The following is a 17,354-nucleotide window of genomic DNA, read 5'->3' on the forward strand; positions in this document are numbered from 1 at the left end:
GATATTGTTTCGATGAAGGCATGTTGTCGAAATATCAACTCAACTACATCTCCATTCTCCTGGTTTTCTCCGAGGAATAAGGCTGATACTTCTGTCTTATACCCATTCTTCTCAACGAAAGTAAAATAGATGACCGGTTTACATTCCAGGGAGAAAGTTAGCGCAAGCCCTTACCATCCCAAAAACATGCAATGCATTCACAGCCCGATACCTTTTCACTACAATGTCGCGGAACTTCATCACGTCGCATGATAGTTAACAGCTGTCATCGTGCATATGCGTGTAGCATACGTATAGTTCTTACACATTTTCATATCGATCCAACACTGGCACACACTGTACATTGCAACAACAAAGCAAGATGGCGCACATCTGTACGGATCGGTCTGAACCGAAGCCAGTTAAAGCCAGCCTTTGATAGATTATTCCAGTCTTTTTCTCCATATAATTCACCTTTGACCTTAACAACGATAACTCCGAAGACTTCACACACCGTCTGGTGGCTACACGAGCATATGGTTTTAAAAGCCGCATTCTTCTGCTTTTTTCTCGTAGGCAATGCACTCTGTCGTTGTCTTTGCACTCTGTTGTTGATGTCTGTGAGGCCTTCCCCTCGTGGGACGAAAGTGAAAAGCTCCCAAAGCATGAACTATTTCGTGGTACTGCGCAGCCTGGAAAGTATTCAAAAACTTAAAGGGAGTGTTCCACATTTGTATGGGGCTTTGAACGAAGATAGCCATTATGTAGATCGTTCAGTGCAGTGTACAGCCCTGCGCTTTAAAGTGAATGACTGAATGGCTAACATTCTTTTTAAACCAGTGCAAAAATAAGTTCATTAGGACGGATTTTTTGTGGGTTTAACCCCAGCAAATACTTTTACATGCCGGTCGTGCAGGTGTGGAGCGTTGAGAAACGTACTCTATATATAACACATACCAGTCATTCGGTGCAGATTCTGTACCTCTATAACCTTTGGTGCGGCACTCAAAGTACATATGATTTAGGACGCATCGTTGCGCCAGTACACGGCTGGGGCAGGAGAACAACACGTTTGGCGCGACATCTACGTTCAGCTAGCTCAACCAACGGTTTCAGGGAATCGCGCTGCGTGGTGGGGACAAAAACCTAAGCATGAAAGCCTGGGTCCGAGTCTGAGTTATGGTGCCTTCGGTCGCATTCCGAGTCTCAAGTCCAGTCTGTCCATGTCATTTTAGTCCGAGTGCTAAAACCCGGACTACAAGTTCAGACCCACTCATTCCATGTAACGTGGGTCCGAGCCCGCCCGCTCAACATTCCACCAGTCTGAGCCCTGGGACCTGAGCTCGAATCCTGCGGTTTCGACTCGGCCAAACAGGAGCTCGCTTTGTTGCGATGAACAGAGAACATCGAGTCCTGGTAATTTGACTCTGGGTCCGTTTGTGGCGACGGAAACCACATTCTGTAGCCAGTTTCTCAAAGCGAAAGTAGAATCTTACGCCAAGTGTTAATGTGTACTTTTCGAAACTACACATTAAGCCAGTTTCTCAAAGCTGTCACGTGACCTTTGTCGTAGTTTGCAAGTTGTCAGCATAATCAGGCTTGCCATGTTGCAGAACCACTCTGCTGGCAAGATTAATATTGTTCGGCATCTGCCACATATTTGCTCATGGCGGCCCTCCACAGAGTAGCAGCCGGAGACCCTTATAACGTCTTGACTTTCTTTTGGGGCCTCCTTGAGTGACTTTGTAGTGTCATTGTAGTCAGCAACCTGAAATTGGACGTCCTTCAGATTCCGACGATTCGTTCATACTTGATATCATGTACCGCACTGTTAAACGTGGAGCTTCGCTTTATTCACAGTTACATCCAAACAGCACTCATCGGACGCAGACAGCCCACCTCACTTTGCCCGAGCCCGCCGCACCATTACTGCGGCAGTTAGAGCAATTGTCTTTGAATCACGTGTCTGTTAGACAAGGAATCTCCCCAACGTTGTAAGTGGCAGATAAGTGGCAAACGTAAGATATCCTATGATTTGTAGCACATTTATTGCCGCCAACGAATTGGGTAGTTTGTCAGACAGTTCGAGCGGTTCAAAGGTGTCCGAGGTTCGGACAAGTTTGGATGGTTCAGACGCCGAACCATCCCCACACTCCCCTATGTGCAACACACACACTCCCTATGTGTAACTACCAGAATGGCAGATCCACCGTCGCCCATGACACCTGATGCGTTTACGGCATTGTGAAGAGATGGGCAGTCACAGCATAAGGCTGCAGCCTTCGCAAGGCGGTTCAGGAGAATATACTTAATAACACTTCTCCCGCACAATGCTCATCAGGTGCAAACGAATCATTGCAGTCATGTTTCTTGCATCAAGCAGGTATGCACGAGCTCGACTCTGATATCACTGAGACGCTGTCACGTGCTGAGTTTGTTCCCAGCAGGTAGTATCAGAGCGTGACAAAGCATAAACACTGGTCTCTCACGAGGTCAGACAATTCGAACAACAACACCCGCTCCACCATCACCCACCAAACATCGGTGCACTCACACCCCATCAGCACGCACTGCCGCCGCCAGGTTGTGCTCGCTCGACTCCAGCAGGCCGGTGCGTCTGGGTCCTGACGGCGTCGGCGGCGCGTGCCGCGGGCGAGCGCTGCCGGCCCCAGGCCTGGTCGCGCACCTCGGCCTTGATGCCCTGCACCTCGGCCAGCAGGCCGTCCACCTCGGCGGCCGTGGCGGCCTCCTGCGCGTCGCTCTCGGCCCGGTCGCGGAAGTAGCGCTGCGCCAGCGCCGCCACCAGCAGCCGGTACTGGTTGACGTTGTCGGCGGCGGCCAGCTCCTCCTCCTGGTAGCAGCAGCGGCGGGCGTCGCAGCGCGGAGTGCGGCCGCGCCGGCGCACCAGCACGTGTCCCAGCCAACTGAACATCCGCCACACGCTCTGCACGCTCGGTATGAGGTTGAAGGGCGGTGGCATGGAGGGTTCGAGGATGAACGTGATCCAGACCTTGCTGCGCGCGAACTTCCACTCGATGTCAGCGGAGGCGTGCACCTCGTGGAACGTGCACGTCATCACGGCGATGAGCATGTTCATGATGATCATGCCGCAGAGCACGTGGAAGGCCGCGAACAGGATGTAGCCGATGGCCTCAGTGAAGCCATGGCTGTTGATGATGGGCAGATCCTTGCTGCCGCCGGGCAGGTTCTCGATCACCACCGTGACCGACTGCAGGTCGTACAGACCGAACAGCGTCCAGAAGAGGGTGCGGAACGCCGAGCGTAGGTTCACAAACGAGTGCATCTGCACGGCGTCATCGCCGTTGCCCAGCTTGCGCACCATGCCCTTGTAGTAGTCAAACAGCCGGTTCATGCCGGACGAGAACGAGACGACGACGGCGGCAAACAAGACCAGGAACTGGCCGACGTCACTGATCATCTTGCCCAGCGAGATCTGCAGGGGACCGAGCGTGGCGCTCAGCTGGAACACGTACAGCAGCTTGATGAAGGCCAGGATGTTGGCCACGGCCGTGAAGCTCTCGCCGACCAGAGTCGGGTCGTACTGGTGCCAGAACTTGCGGTGCAGATGGACGTTGTTGTAGTGACGCACGTCGTAGCCGGACACGGCCCAGCACACGAACGCCAGATAAAAGAAGCACAACATGATGGTGTCGTACCAATGCCAGGCGCTGCCGAAGAAGCGTTTGAAGCCTTTGCGCCAGCATTGGCGGGCGTGGGAATAGGTGATGCTGATCACCCAGAGCATCAGGGGGAACTCGAGGCCCGAGTCCGGTGGACCGCGCACCTGGCTGATCTCGTCCAGAATCTCGGAGACGACTATCATCAACAGGAACACCACCTGCGGAGGACGGGCACGAGCGATACCACTTAAGTAGGGCCTGCGAGATGCTTACTAGACTTATCTCGGTTGCCGCATTACACTGAAAGACTCCCTAGGAATTACCTTCGCTGACAGCCATGGTCTGATTTTGTCTTGCCACAGGTCAGCAACCTTGCAAAGTACCTATGAGTTGTTCCACCAAAAAATCGGGCACACAATTGCCTATAATTAGGCAAAGTTCGGGGCGACTACGTCGCGCGTTCGCAAGTTATTCTGTAGACATTCTTGGCGGGGAGGCCAAATTTACTCCCACCCGAGCGCGCGGTAACAGAGATGCGTTTAGGTTTCTAACGTACCGGCTGTTAGATAAAATTGCTGCGTTTCATTGGTCCAGTATTCCTTTTTCTTTCACATGCATTTGGGGATGGCTCGGAAAAATATTGAGGGGCTCAGGGCGCGGACGTACACGAAGGGATGCCGCTGAATACGGTATGCACCAGCGAACTGTGTCTTACGTAGGAGGCCATCCAGTTGAGCCACTTGTTGATTGGAGAGTCCCAGTAGGTGTTCAGTTTGGAGCGCGGCGCCAGGATGAAGAACACGGACGTGAGCGGCAGCAACAACAGCTGAAAAACAAAGATGGCGACCTTCTTCGCGAGCGAGTGGTGTCGCCAACGTTGCCGCCGACCCAGCCACAGGTTGGTGAACACCTGCTGCACCTTGGGGTGGGCGACAAACTCCTTCTGGCCCAAGTCCACAGCCATCAGGATGCGGGGGTACCGGAAAGGGCGTGAGCCCTCGTAGCAGCCCCTGCGTTGTGTGACGATCAGCTCCAGCTCCTCCGTGGTGCGGCAATAGTCGATCAGCTTCACGGCGAACTGGCGCACCTGCGCCGACAGCTCGGAATACAACGTATGGAACTCCATCTCATGCTCGGCGCACGTCCGCAGTTCCTCGGCCAGCGTGAAGCACGTGTAAATGGGATCAGGCGACGTCTGGCAGATATAGGCGGGCGAGGCCAGCGCGCGGTACGTGTTCAACCGCTTCAGCGAGTGCGCCAGGTCCTCGCCGTTGAGCTTGCTGAAGCAGACGGCAGCGCAGAAACAGGTGGGCGCGTGCGGCGGGTGCAGCCGGTGGCCGCGCGACACCAGCAGCTGGATCATCTCGTAGTCGTCGTTGTGTGCGGCCAGCGTCAGCGGCGTGATGTCGGGCGTGTAGGCCGCGCTGTCCAGGTAGCCACGGGTCTCACGGTCGGCCGGCAACCTCGACAGTAGTAGCTCAGCCAGATCCGTGTCGCCGCTGGCCACAGCGTACAGCGCACAGTCGGCCAACCGCACCTCGGGCCGGCCCAGCAGCAGCGCCACCATGGCCGCGTCGCCGCGCTCCACAGCCACGTGAAGAGCCGTTGCGCCGTCGAACGCGGCGCAGCTCACGTCGAAGCCCGGTGCGGCGGCCAGGAACGCCTCCACCGCCTCCGTGTCGCCGTCGCCGACCAGCGCCATGAAGGTATTTTGCTCGTCGCTGAGTGCCGGCAGCAGGGTAGCTGGGTGGAAGTAGCCGGCTGGTTGTCGGCCGGCTACCAGTGACTCAAGTGATTCGCTGGCCCGCAGCGGGCCCGAGGTGCTCAGGCGCAGACGCAGGCCCACCGCCTCGCTGTCAGAGTCGTCGCTGTCCGACGACATCATGGCGGCGGACCTCACAGCCGGATCGAGGCACCGCTAATGAGATGACTGCGTTGATTTGTGACCAGTAATACGAGAAAATGTGTAAAAGACGAAAACCAGGCTCATGGACTGTTCTTTTAGTGCATCAACTCAAGGTGGGTGAGGCGACAAATCATCCGTCTCTCCTCTAATGGCTGTCTGAATTCCATTTGATTTTTTCTGGTCACGTGCAGAGAAAATCATGTCCGCCCAGAATGGCAATATTTCGTAAGTTATTCAGTGCACTAGAGAGGGCCATTACTCACATAGATAAGACAGTATTAATAGCTTTATTCCCTCGGAGAAAAATCAGGAAGCTGGAGATATAGTTGGGTTGATACTTCGACATGCCTTTACCGAAACAATAGCAAAAGTCTTCTGCTATTGCATATTGAGAGTAGTAATAATCTTATTCCCCGTAGAGTAACCAAGTGAATGGGCAGATAGGTTGCGTTGATATGTCGGCAACATACCTTTGTCGAAGCGAATAACGGTTAATATCCGTTATCCGTATAAAGAATAACGATATAACGAATAACAGTTCATAACTGTCGTTTGTTTTGATAAAGGCCTGTTGTCGAAATATCAACACATCTATCTCTACATTGTCCTGTTGTTTCTACAAGGAACAAGGCTATTACTATTCTTTCTTTGTGAAAATATCTCCGTTTATCTTACCGCCGGACGCCGACGCAGCGGTGTTGGGATAATGATAGCGATGCTGGCAAGATGACAGCGGTAGGTGATGAAAATAATGATGGCCATATGGGCCGCCCGAGCTGATGGATGAGCGCAGGGCGTTCGAGCGACGTCAACCCTGAACATTGCGATAGCCACGCAAAGCTGAGCCGCCGCTCGCTGACCGAGATCATCCAGTTTCAAACAACGGCTTACACTCCTTGCGAAATACGCCGGCTAGCACGTTTTTCGCATCTATTGGAAACGAGCGGTATGTATCCTGCGCACTGCACGATCGCGTGGTTGACCTGGTCCCGAACGTTATTTGCAACACTAGTTCCCAACGCCAAGCCAGTGTTGACCATGACAATTGCTTGCAGCGGGGCCACGATATCGGTCATTGTCGACCTGCTGTAACACTGACTGGCGCAAGCCGTTCCGATTTCACGGCCACATTTACACGCGGGTCCTGTTCCGAACACCGCAGCTCATGTATTCTGCACAAGGTTACGTCAGAAGGGTCGATATGAACACTTTGCAACACAGCACTTTAACGTCAGAACGCAATCGACACGTCAAACAGCAGGCGCCTCGGCACCCGCCAGCACCGTCACCGCTCCGCTGCGGCGGACCCGGCGGCCCGCTGAAGGCGGCGACGACTGCACCTCGGACGTCTCCAGCCCGGTCACGGCCCCCGGCGGGCCAGCGTCGGCCCGGCCCGCCGTCCAGGGTCGGCCAGACGAAAGCCGCCTGCCCCGTCCGCGGCGAGCCACTGCCGACGTCACGCGCAGTGACCTGTCCTCGCTCCGCGGGGGCTGCTGAAAGCAAGCCGGCACCTCGCGGCGCGAGACAACATACCCGTCAGGGAAGACCGCCGCCCGTCCTGCTCAGCGAGGCCGACCTCAGCCAGTCCATACGCTTTGGGACGGGACCCACTCCGTGACGACACGACGGAGGCATTGCAAAGCGTCTGTCGGGACCAGCAGAAACACAAGCAGCCGGCGCAGCACTCACAGCATTCGCACGGAGCCAGACCGACCAAACTCCGCCGTCTCACAAGGTCACGCCAGCGTCCATGCATGAAGAATTACACTATAACGGGGTAATGTCACGACCCCACAGCCGCGCCTGCGCATGCGCCAAACGCGGACCCAGCCCACATCCTCGGGGAGCATCACCACCACACAGCGGCGCCCTGGCTTCGAATCCACGCGGCCGCCCGGAGCCACACGCCCGGTCTGCGTGCGCAGGTGCCGGCGGACCGGCGGCGGCAGGCGGACCAAGCCCGCGCGCGACACCAGGGCACAGGCGACAGCGGCGTGGGACCCACGCCGCGCCTCGCTGAGACCCGACCGTCGGCCGGCTACTGCCGCTTGCCGTTGTTGTAGTTCATGGCGCGCAGCGGCTGCCTTGTAGTTCGAGGCAGCCTGCTGCTGGATCATGTACGCCACCGAGTGGATCTTGAAGCCGTACAGCCTGACGCGGGCAACACGTCAGTGGTGTGGAGTGGCGGCGGCATACATATTACACACAGGCTGTCGTCTACGGGAGTGAGATTTTGCCGAAAGTATATTCAGACGCTGAAGGCCTAAACTAAGGCACAGTTATAAAATCAGGTGTTCACAGCAGTGGATCCAGTCCAGAGAAGCAGATTGCCTAGTACCAACACAACAGTGCATGCATGTGACGTTCAACCCGCTATTCCAGCTACTTAAACTCATGAGTCCACACATCAATGCTGCCTCTGTGTACGACAGTACACAGGCCGAGGAATTCCAGGAACGTACAAGCCAGGTAGGGTGTCAGCTTCCGCGGAAGCCGCACGGATTCTCAAGATGGGAGCGGCGGGAAGACCACGTCATACGGCGCAACGATGTTCGCGCTCCTCCTTATCCGAAGGGCGTGCACGAATTATACTTAAGCTCACACAATAGCTGAGTTAGCGTGCTCATTTCACTTCACCACAAGCATTGCCATGTTAATATAGCGAAAGACGAGAAGGATATTGGCGTCCAAGCATCACGAGCCGCTGCTGCAGCGGTGTGGAAAGGCCGGTGGCCCGGTGGACGAACCTGGGCACGAACTGGCTGGCCGGCTTCTTCGACCGGTACTCGGGGTGCACCATGAACAGCATGTGCGGGAAGCCAGTGCCGAAGTAGGCGCCATCAATATGGTGATGCCGCGACGACTTGGGCGTGTAGACGTCCATGCATTTGGGGCAGTAGAGCTTCACCATGGCCTCGCCAGGCACGTCAGAGAGGCCTGCCGGCCGAAAGGTTCGCATGAGCCGAACCGTCATCATGGAAAGCGTATGCATGCACTAATGGCGGCCAAGAAGTACATCGCATGACGCCTTGCCAGAGGCCAAACACACGAATTTGTTCAAGATTTCATAAGGTTGCATAAGGCTGTTGCCACATACTGTCATACCACAGATGCCAAAAGAGGTCGGTGGCGTCAGAGTCTCTCCTTCCCGCATAAGTCAAAGGGCACCAGCATAAATCGACCAACAGACTACAGCCATCGGTGACAGTGGATCCAGCCGAGCGCATCGGCGCACCAGAGGAGGCGGACCTGCCGCCGTCGCCGGCGCCGCCCTCTCACCGATGGGCAGCATGGGCTGGTTCTCGCAGTAGACGCGCGGGCAGTAGCCGAACTCGCCAGACTGGTACTTCTCGATCATCTGGGCGATGCCGCGGTTGGTGAGGATGTAGCGCGCGTGGATCAAGCCGTACAGCATCTCGGCCGCCTGCTCGATCAGGTCCGACTGGTTCGGGTTCTCGTCCAGCTCGTCATCTGCGACGGGAGAGGAGCGTCAGATCCGACTGCAGGCGACACCGCCCGGGGTGGTCGGTCACGTCCACTTCCAGTCCGCACCACGAGGCTCGCGCCGCACCCGCCATCGGCACACAGTACGGTCACCTGGCCACGACACCGGACAATCCCGCAACGATGCGTCAGAAGCGTGGCGGTCAAGTCCGTGGTCCTTTGAGCGGGCGCGGTGTCCAGCCTCCCGAATGCACGGCGCTGCAGCCGGGATTCGGCCGCTGTCCGTTGTTGGCCTCTCGGGTGGCGGGGATGTCACCAGCGGCCAGCAGCGGCCCAAACGTCGGCGCGGGGGCCGCCGGGGAAACGGAGGTGCCGCAACATGAATTTACATTTACATCCTGGCAGCCCTACACAATAGATTGCGGAACGTCGGACCATACTGCATCCGACTCAGCTGATTTGGCGATGGCACGCATGCAGGCGGAAGGTCAAATTCAGGTAACACCTGGATCGATACACTCTCATCACAAGGCTGTTGCAAACAGAGCATTTTAGCAACATGCCTAAATAAGCCTTCCGACATCACTGATTAAATTAATGACAACATTGCTGGGTGCCTTATTCACATTACCTTGTGCTGCATGGAGACACCACGCATCAACCACCTTCCTCCAAATTGTAAGTAGGGAAGATTTTTAAACATGTAGGTGAAGTAGTGTATGGTCAACGAAATCACCTCATTTTTAGCTGCCCACACTACTGCTTGGCATCATGGTTCCATTGTGTCAGCAGATTGGTGAAAACTGGAGTAGGCTAAGCACGTGCCTCCCCATGAGAAGTGTGCATCTGAGACTTACCTGGCTCCAGGTCAAGGATCATATCGAGCGCCTGCCGATAATGCGGCACCTGCTCGTTCAGTCCTGTCAGGTTGAACTTGTCCTGGATGTAGTCCTCATCTACCTCGCAGAAGAACTCATTTCCCTCGCAGTCCGCAGAACCACGAGATCCACGACACTTCCTCAGAGCTGCTCATTGTCTTGAAAGGAACCTGTGAAACAACACCTGTCAGCTGCTTCATGGCTCCTGACAGCTCCTCCCACTTGACAACATACAACTGATGTCATGCTGGGCTTGAGTCCCGTGATCCACAGGTTCTCAAGTGACCATCATAATCGTTGCTCCATTGGTAAAGCAGGTGTGGCAGCGGCCATCACAACCATGACCCGAACCATATCTTTGATATCAAGGCTTTGGTGGATGTCTACTCGAAGACTTGCAACACCACCTTGACCCGCATTCCCCACCCTGGGGCCTAAGTGCTGCTGGAATGCCAGTGTGTGGTAATCGCATAAGCCATGCAGGGTTCACTTAAACCAAAAAGATGAAGCACTGTATTTTTAAGAGTGAACGGCTAGGAAAAGATGACATAACAATCTGAATGGCTTAATGAAGTTGACACATGTTTGTATATTGAATGCAAAAGTGTTGGAATGAACCCCTATAAATGGGCAATGATCATGGTGCAAATCATGCAGGTATTGCAGCATAAGCATATTTATTTAAATGTTTAATCCCTGGTACATGTGCATGCTCACATATCCCTGGGTACACTGGTGTGACACTTTCCCACAACATCTGTTGGCATAGATTGGCTCCATTTTGAGTGAACAACAGCCAAGAGCAAAACCCAAGCAAAATTTAAAATTGCACATTGCTAAGGAAATGACAGCCAAAAGAAGCATAGGGTGCATTCATCTTACAACAGAACATAGTGATGGCCTAAACTGACCTAGTGTCAGCTACCTACCAATCCATCAACCCAACTAGTGCAAATAGGAGCCTATATCAAGGATGTAACAAGCCTATTCTAGAGCTGTGACCCATCAACCTTGAAATATACTTAGCCACCTTTGAACATTTCAGGGGTCAAAATGACCTCTGGAGCATGCACTTCCCTAAGACTTATGAAACAAGCAATGCCAGTGATTGACTACAATACATTATTGGTAAAAGGTAAGAGCAGGTTCTTAGTCTTATCATCTAAATATTTATGAAGCTTTGATAATTATAATGGTGCTTTCCAGGGTCAGAAATATAACAGGAAAACAAGACCTCCTATCAAACATATTGTACCAGAATAACCAAAACAGATTCTATAATAGAATGTATAATGCTCCTATGTGCCAACTGCCTTCATCCCTATTTTATTGACATGTGCAAAATAGCAGTGAAAATATAAGAACATTGCAATATACACACTTTAATTGTTGGTAAAGACTTACACCAACTTACACTTAAATGGTTACATAGTTTTAATGGTCCTATATAGTTGGCACCATCATATCTGCATGCTATCCCACAGAATCATTATTGCAGTACTCACACTTAATAGGTACTAAAATATTGACTGCCTATTCACTATCTCTTGTACCGCTCATAGCACTGTACATATGTCTGCATTCCCATAATTACACTGCCCTTGACTTCAGCTTGATAGGAGCAAATTGTAATCCACAAATTGTACAATACTTAAAGCAATTTGGCAAACATGTCGGCATCACTTGAATATTAAAACTGACTGCAGGCAAACATCAGAAAAGCACTTCATTTGTCACAGGGTGCCAAGTCTGCAACCTAACACTTTACATGTGTGCAGCACTCATTCATGGAACAGTATGCATTTTACAGCCATCTATATATACATATGTTTGAATCATTATCAACCCAGATTCATGTTTTATAAATGACATGTTAAGATTCAGAAATAATGTGAACATGGACTACATTGTTGACTGCCCATGAGTGAACTCCAACAAATTATCAAAGACCTTAATCTTATGTTTACTCAACTGTCAGATCAGAGGATCAAAATGTGTTGCATGTGTAGAAGATTCCTTTGATCAGTTCTCAACTAAAATGTCATGGCAAATAGCCAAGTTTTGAAAACAAGTTTCCAAGAGGCTTATGAACTTTGAAAAGCATCTACAGTTATACCCTTCCATCTCCAAATATTGAGTTTCTAGAAGTATATTACACCAGCGGTGGGGGCACGGTTTTTTAAAATCGTTTGGGAAGGCTGAGCCAGGGAAATAGGCTCACCTAATCCTATGATGCACAAAAGTGCATTTCCATGCAGCTTGACCCATGCTTTCCCCTCAAAACTTTATGCTGCAGCCCCTCCCCACCCCACCCACTCTCGCTGCATTTCTCGGAAATAAGACTGGGGATAGGCATACACTGCCACTCTCAGCTCATTGCACCTCTCCCCACACTAATTGCCTTATGTCACCTATGCACGTGCAATTTTTCTTTTTGCTTATATTACATGTCACCGACAGATTTCATGATCTGAAGCTTCCAATAACATTTATGTACAGGATCACAATATTTCAAACAGGCATTTAAGACGGCTCAGGTAGGTATCAAGTATCAAACTCTGTATCATCGGCGTAGGCCTCGCACTTCATACAACGGTTTCAGTCATTAAATTCTTAACGAAATCTTATACATCAACGATATTTGGAAATATTCAAAACATTTTAAACACTCCTCCATTATCCATGTCCCACATAATGACAACAAACCGAGCTTTACCTGACACCCGCCACCCACCCGACTCCGGGTCAACTGAAGCAATGCACTCGAAGGGCAAACCCGCGGCGCGGTTGTCGCAACGTCTTATTTATTCGTGTAGATCTATAAACGCCATTCCTGGCAAAACTGACCTGTAAGGCTACCAAATTATTAAGTTTTCTTTCTGTATTCGCTCCCTGTTCCCCCTGTTTTCTGTTTTCTTTCCGTATTCAGATATGATTGTGCCAACTATATATGACCATGAAAACTGTGTAACCATTTAAGTGTAATTTCAGATGCTGCCCCAGCGTCACGTCGCCGACCTACGATAGTCACGAGGCAAAAAAGGTACAGAATGCTGCCGGGAAACGCTATAGTATAACGCCCTCAACGCCTGGCGCTCCCACCCCCCCCGACTTTGATAAAGTTGCGGGACAAGTCCGAGGAGAAGCCTATTTGTTGGCGCAATTTAGGAGTTTTTCCGAGCTATTTAAAAGCCACTTCGTGTTTTTGTGTTTTCTCTCTTCACTGTTCTTCACCATTGTTGACCTAACAGGCCAGAAAGAGCGCCGTTTATGTCCTTCACCAAGCTCTAAGTTTGAGAGGATCCGGAGGCGGCAATCTGACCAGAGCCGCTTACCTAAAAACACTTGAAATTTGGCTATACGCTATTCACTCACCTCGCCCAGTATCGTTGCCTTCCGATCTTCTAGAGGATTTCAAGAACTCCTGCTAGTACGCTACCACCCCGTCGCTGGCCGACGTGCTCTACAATACTAATACGTTGCTAACTTCATCACCATCATCCACCCCCGCCGCGCAGCCGCAGCGGTGTATGTTGTTTACGTTTGGAATTTCGAGGACCTAGCAGCCCGGCAAGAAAACTTTTCTTATTTGGTAGCCCGTCCGATTCCGTCGGATCCTATCCGATCATGCCTTGTTCCGCCTTGTCCTGTCTGATCCCGCCTGGTGTCGTCTGGTCCCGTTTGGCCCCGTCAGGCTGCGCCATGCCCCTTCCAGCTGATCCGGTTCCGTCTGGTCCAGTTTTGTTTCATCCGGTTATGTCCGATCACGCCCGGTGCCATCCAATCCCGTCTGATCCTGGCTCTGTGGGGTCTGGTTCTACACGGTGCAGTCAGATCCCACCCGGTACCATTTGGCCCATAAGATCTCGTCGGGCTCCATCTGACCACTTCTGGTCTGGTCTCGCCCGGTCCCATCCCATACGGTTCGTTTCGGTCACGAGGTATGTGCCAGACAGGCCAGACACGACAGATGAGTCAGACAGGCGGATCCATTTCTTTCTGCCCACTGTTAAATTACGTCACGTGTTCTCGATTTCATTCTTACGTGTCCGCGTCTGATAGCCGGTATCTGATTGGCGTATATGTGTGCCGAAATTTGGACATATATTTGACCAACAGGTGCTATTCATGTTTGCGACTGTTCTGCCGGATGCCCCTCTGATTGGCATCAATTTCATAAACAGTCGCGGCCGGAGGCAAGATAAGACAGACCGCGAAAAATGCGCGAATCCAACTGGCGGGTCAAAGCAAAATGTACAGTTCGGAACACAGCGAGCGTGACATCACACAAACGGTATTCAGTTGCAAAGTGGGATCCGTCCTATTATCATGTGATCTGTCAGTCTTGGATCAAATTGCTTTCGGTGACGGCAAATCCTGAGGAGTTTGAGAGGAAAATGCGATTTGTCCCCGGTTCTTTCCCCGCAACGTCATAGCACTTATAGATTATGGATTCGGCGTGGAGCTGACCATTCTTATGGCACTTGTTGCTGCGTTTTTCCGGGGGAGGCAGGGAGGTGAAGGCGGAGGGGACTATGGGGATAGCTTCCTTGACGTGCTTTTCTCCTTCGCTTCCACCGCCCGTGCTTACTGCCTTGGACTACCGCGGGATGTGCTGTCGAGCAGTCCTCTTTACAGCGGAGTGTATCGCGGTCTGTACAAAGCATCGCCCGTGCCAGTCTTGATTTACCTATCATTAATAAACACGGAAAATTTGCTGGTGCTTGAATCTTTTTGCACAAAACTGCTCCCACGCCATTGTCGTAAACTTTCCTTGCACACCCAGTTATCCGTGGCGTAAGTCAACGCGGCCACACCATCTCGATGGTTGCGACAAATATAAATGTACGGCCTATTTCTAGGCGTCCCAGACAGGTCCAGCGGCGGGGATGCAAAAACAAAACACGGAGTTTGGTGCGCTGCCGTAAAATAACATTGCATGTTCTAATTAATTGACGCTTGCCTCTGGGAGAACTTACCTCTGGCTGAGGGCCACAGAGCTGCGTTAAGCCGGCTTATGTCTCCGGCATCAAACAAGGGACAGGGAAAGCTTCGCTACGTCGAATGACTAAGTTTGTCGGTATGCAAAAGCTAGCAAATAAAAACACGGCGAGCTCGCATGTCTATACATTCAGTATACACGGGCCCATACAAACACTGCGCAATACAGGATAATACACTGCGGAAGCCAAGACCGCTTCATTGCCGCAACCGGCTTCTCCCTTGACTCACGCGGTGGATCAGACCGACGTCGCTGCCGCAAAAGGGAGTCCCCACCAACGCAAGTCTCTCATCAATGCCGTCAACAGGCAAAAGACGATAAACAGGCAGACAAACACGGGCAAACACACAACCACATGCTCCGAGCTTAGGGAACCGGTCGGTGCGAAGCCGTTACCAATCGATGCGCCGTCGGCGATAGCCTATCCCTCCCTGCTGGTGCCGCGCTGCGTGTGAGAGCACACCACTTGTCGGTTCAGACGCGAGGTCGTTCAAGGTCAACAAGTGCATGATGCACTCCATGCAACAGGTGCACTTTTGATTGGGACGTAGATAATAGCGATCAGCTCTTGCAAAGCTACTAGAGCAGCAACTACGTCGCGGCGAAAACACATGCTTTGATTACCGTTGTAGCACTCGCCTAGATAACATGACGCAGAGCGTCGGATACGGCAAGTGCAACGGCAGTGGTCAACAGTCCGCAAACCTGAGCTGTCGGTGGGAAAATCATCTGAAGCAAAATAGTCTACACCATCTCACTGGCTGCATGAGGTTTTTACTTCGGTTTCATGAATTTGAAGCCAAGGCTTTTGTACGTTAGGCTTCGTGATCCAAGTGTTCCTGTTTTATATCAAAGGGTTTGGAGCGTCGGCATACGTCACGCGTCCAATACGTCACACATGTAGTCGGCAGTGACATATGTGACGTCAATGCCGATTTCGATCAGAGTATCCCATTTAAAACGTTGCGGTTCGAAGAATCCGTCCTAGGCTAAAGCTTTGCTGCCTGAGAACAGCTCGCCAGAATCTCCAGAGCATGGTCGCAGTGGAATGTGGAGGAGAAGTCGGGACTTCCCAACCATCTCCTTCATGATTTCTTCTTACCAGGCCTCGCATGGGTCCTTGCGGCATCACGTCATGGACTGTTGCACTAGCCATTGCTGCAGCCATACCGGAACCACTGCAGCGACGCTTATAACTTTAATCGGCTTTTTATACTTGAACGTTGTGTGAAGTATAACTGTGCCCCATTCGTTGCAGATGGATTTGTAACAGCCTTAGAAGGCGACACTCGTTTAAATACAGCAGTCAACAGGGCTCTTCAAGTGAATGGGAAAGCTCAGGAGGTCCCGGGTGTAACGAGATGTTCCTGGTCGCCTTCTGCCTCGGTCTGCCGGCGCTGGCCCCACCACTTGTGCAGGGCGACCATCAGGACGGACAGCACCACCAGCAGCATGCCGCCAATCGAGTACAGGTCGGGCACGCTGTCGAAGCACACCACTTGCCACAGCACGGCGAACAGGACCTCTGAGGTGCGCACAACGGCCACGGGGCCGGCGCGCTCCTTCTGGCAGGCGGCGGTGAAGGCCAGCTGCATGAGCAGCGTCGCCAGGCTAAGTGCGACCAACAGCAGCCACTGGTGCGTGCCGCGCGGCAGCCTGCTGCCGCCCGTGGCCAGCCAGACGGCGGCTGACACCGCCGCAGCCACGGCGCAGAACACCAGCAGCACGGCCGACACGTGCACGTCCCGCAGCTGGCGCAGCGGCACGTAGGCGGCTGACAGCAGCAGGCAGCTGGCGCCGGCCAGCAGCGGCCCGGCCGGCTGCACGGCGCCACCGCCGCCGCCCAGCAGCCAGGAGGGCCGCACGATCAGCACGACGCCAGCCAGCGTGACCAGCACGGCCAGACTCTGCAGCGGGCTGCACGGCTCTCGCAGCAGCAAGCACGCCCACACCGACACGAACACGGGCGTGCTCATCAGCAGCACGGTGGCGTCCGATAGCGCCATGTAGCGCAGCGCGTAGAACTTGCAGACCAGCGCGCCGGAGCCCAGCAGCGCGCGCAACAGCAGCGGACGCCGCCGGCCCGCGGGGAACACGCTCTGGCCGTGATGGAGCGCCATCAGGCCGACGGGCGGCATGAGGAGCAGCGCGCGTAGCGTGCACAGGGCGGCCGGGTCCACGTCTGACAGGCATTTGATGGTGACGCTGACCAGGGAGGAGCAGACGGCGGCGATCAGGGCGCACAGGAGGCCGAGGCAACGGCACGCGCGTGGTTGCTGTGCGGAGGCAGGCGGTGGCTCGCCGGAGGGTGAGTCCACGTCACGTGTACTCGATTCCGCTGCGTTCGCTGGCGTTAGCCGGTGGCGGTCGTAGCTGGATTCCGTGTACTGTCCTTCCTCACATGACGCACTAAGGGCGGCTGTTTGTAGTGTTCCATAACTTGGAAAAAGGCTGGCCTTCATGGACATCTCACTGATGTGCCTCTGAAACAAGAGACCGGACGT

General features: G+C 53.2%; 1 protein-coding gene and 1 pseudogene across 1 annotated transcript in view; both read right to left on the bottom strand.

The window, feature by feature from the left end:
- LOC119100471 (short transient receptor potential channel 3) overlaps positions 1-5,502 on the bottom strand; it is a 31,449-nt gene extending 25,947 nt beyond the window's left edge. The window contains exons 1-4 of the mRNA XM_037223563.1: positions 5,314-5,502; positions 4,336-5,283; positions 2,819-3,838; positions 2,609-2,764 (exon numbers count right to left, since the gene is read on the bottom strand). Coding sequence (XP_037079458.1) covers positions 2,609-2,764; positions 2,819-3,838; positions 4,336-5,283; positions 5,314-5,502 — 2,313 coding nt within the window. The remainder of the gene's footprint in view (positions 1-2,608; positions 2,765-2,818; positions 3,839-4,335; positions 5,284-5,313) is intronic.
- A 1,984-nt stretch (positions 5,503-7,486) lies between these two features.
- LOC119101570 (casein kinase II subunit beta-like) lies at positions 7,487-10,003 on the bottom strand (annotated as a pseudogene).
- Positions 10,004-17,354: the final 7,351 nt, after the last annotated feature.

Source organism: Pollicipes pollicipes, unplaced genomic scaffold (genome assembly GCF_011947565.3).
Source record: "Pollicipes pollicipes isolate AB1234 unplaced genomic scaffold, Ppol_2.1 Scaffold_4881;HRSCAF=5763_pilon_pilon_pilon, whole genome shotgun sequence".
NCBI lineage: Eukaryota > Metazoa > Arthropoda > Thecostraca > Pollicipedomorpha > Pollicipedidae > Pollicipes > Pollicipes pollicipes.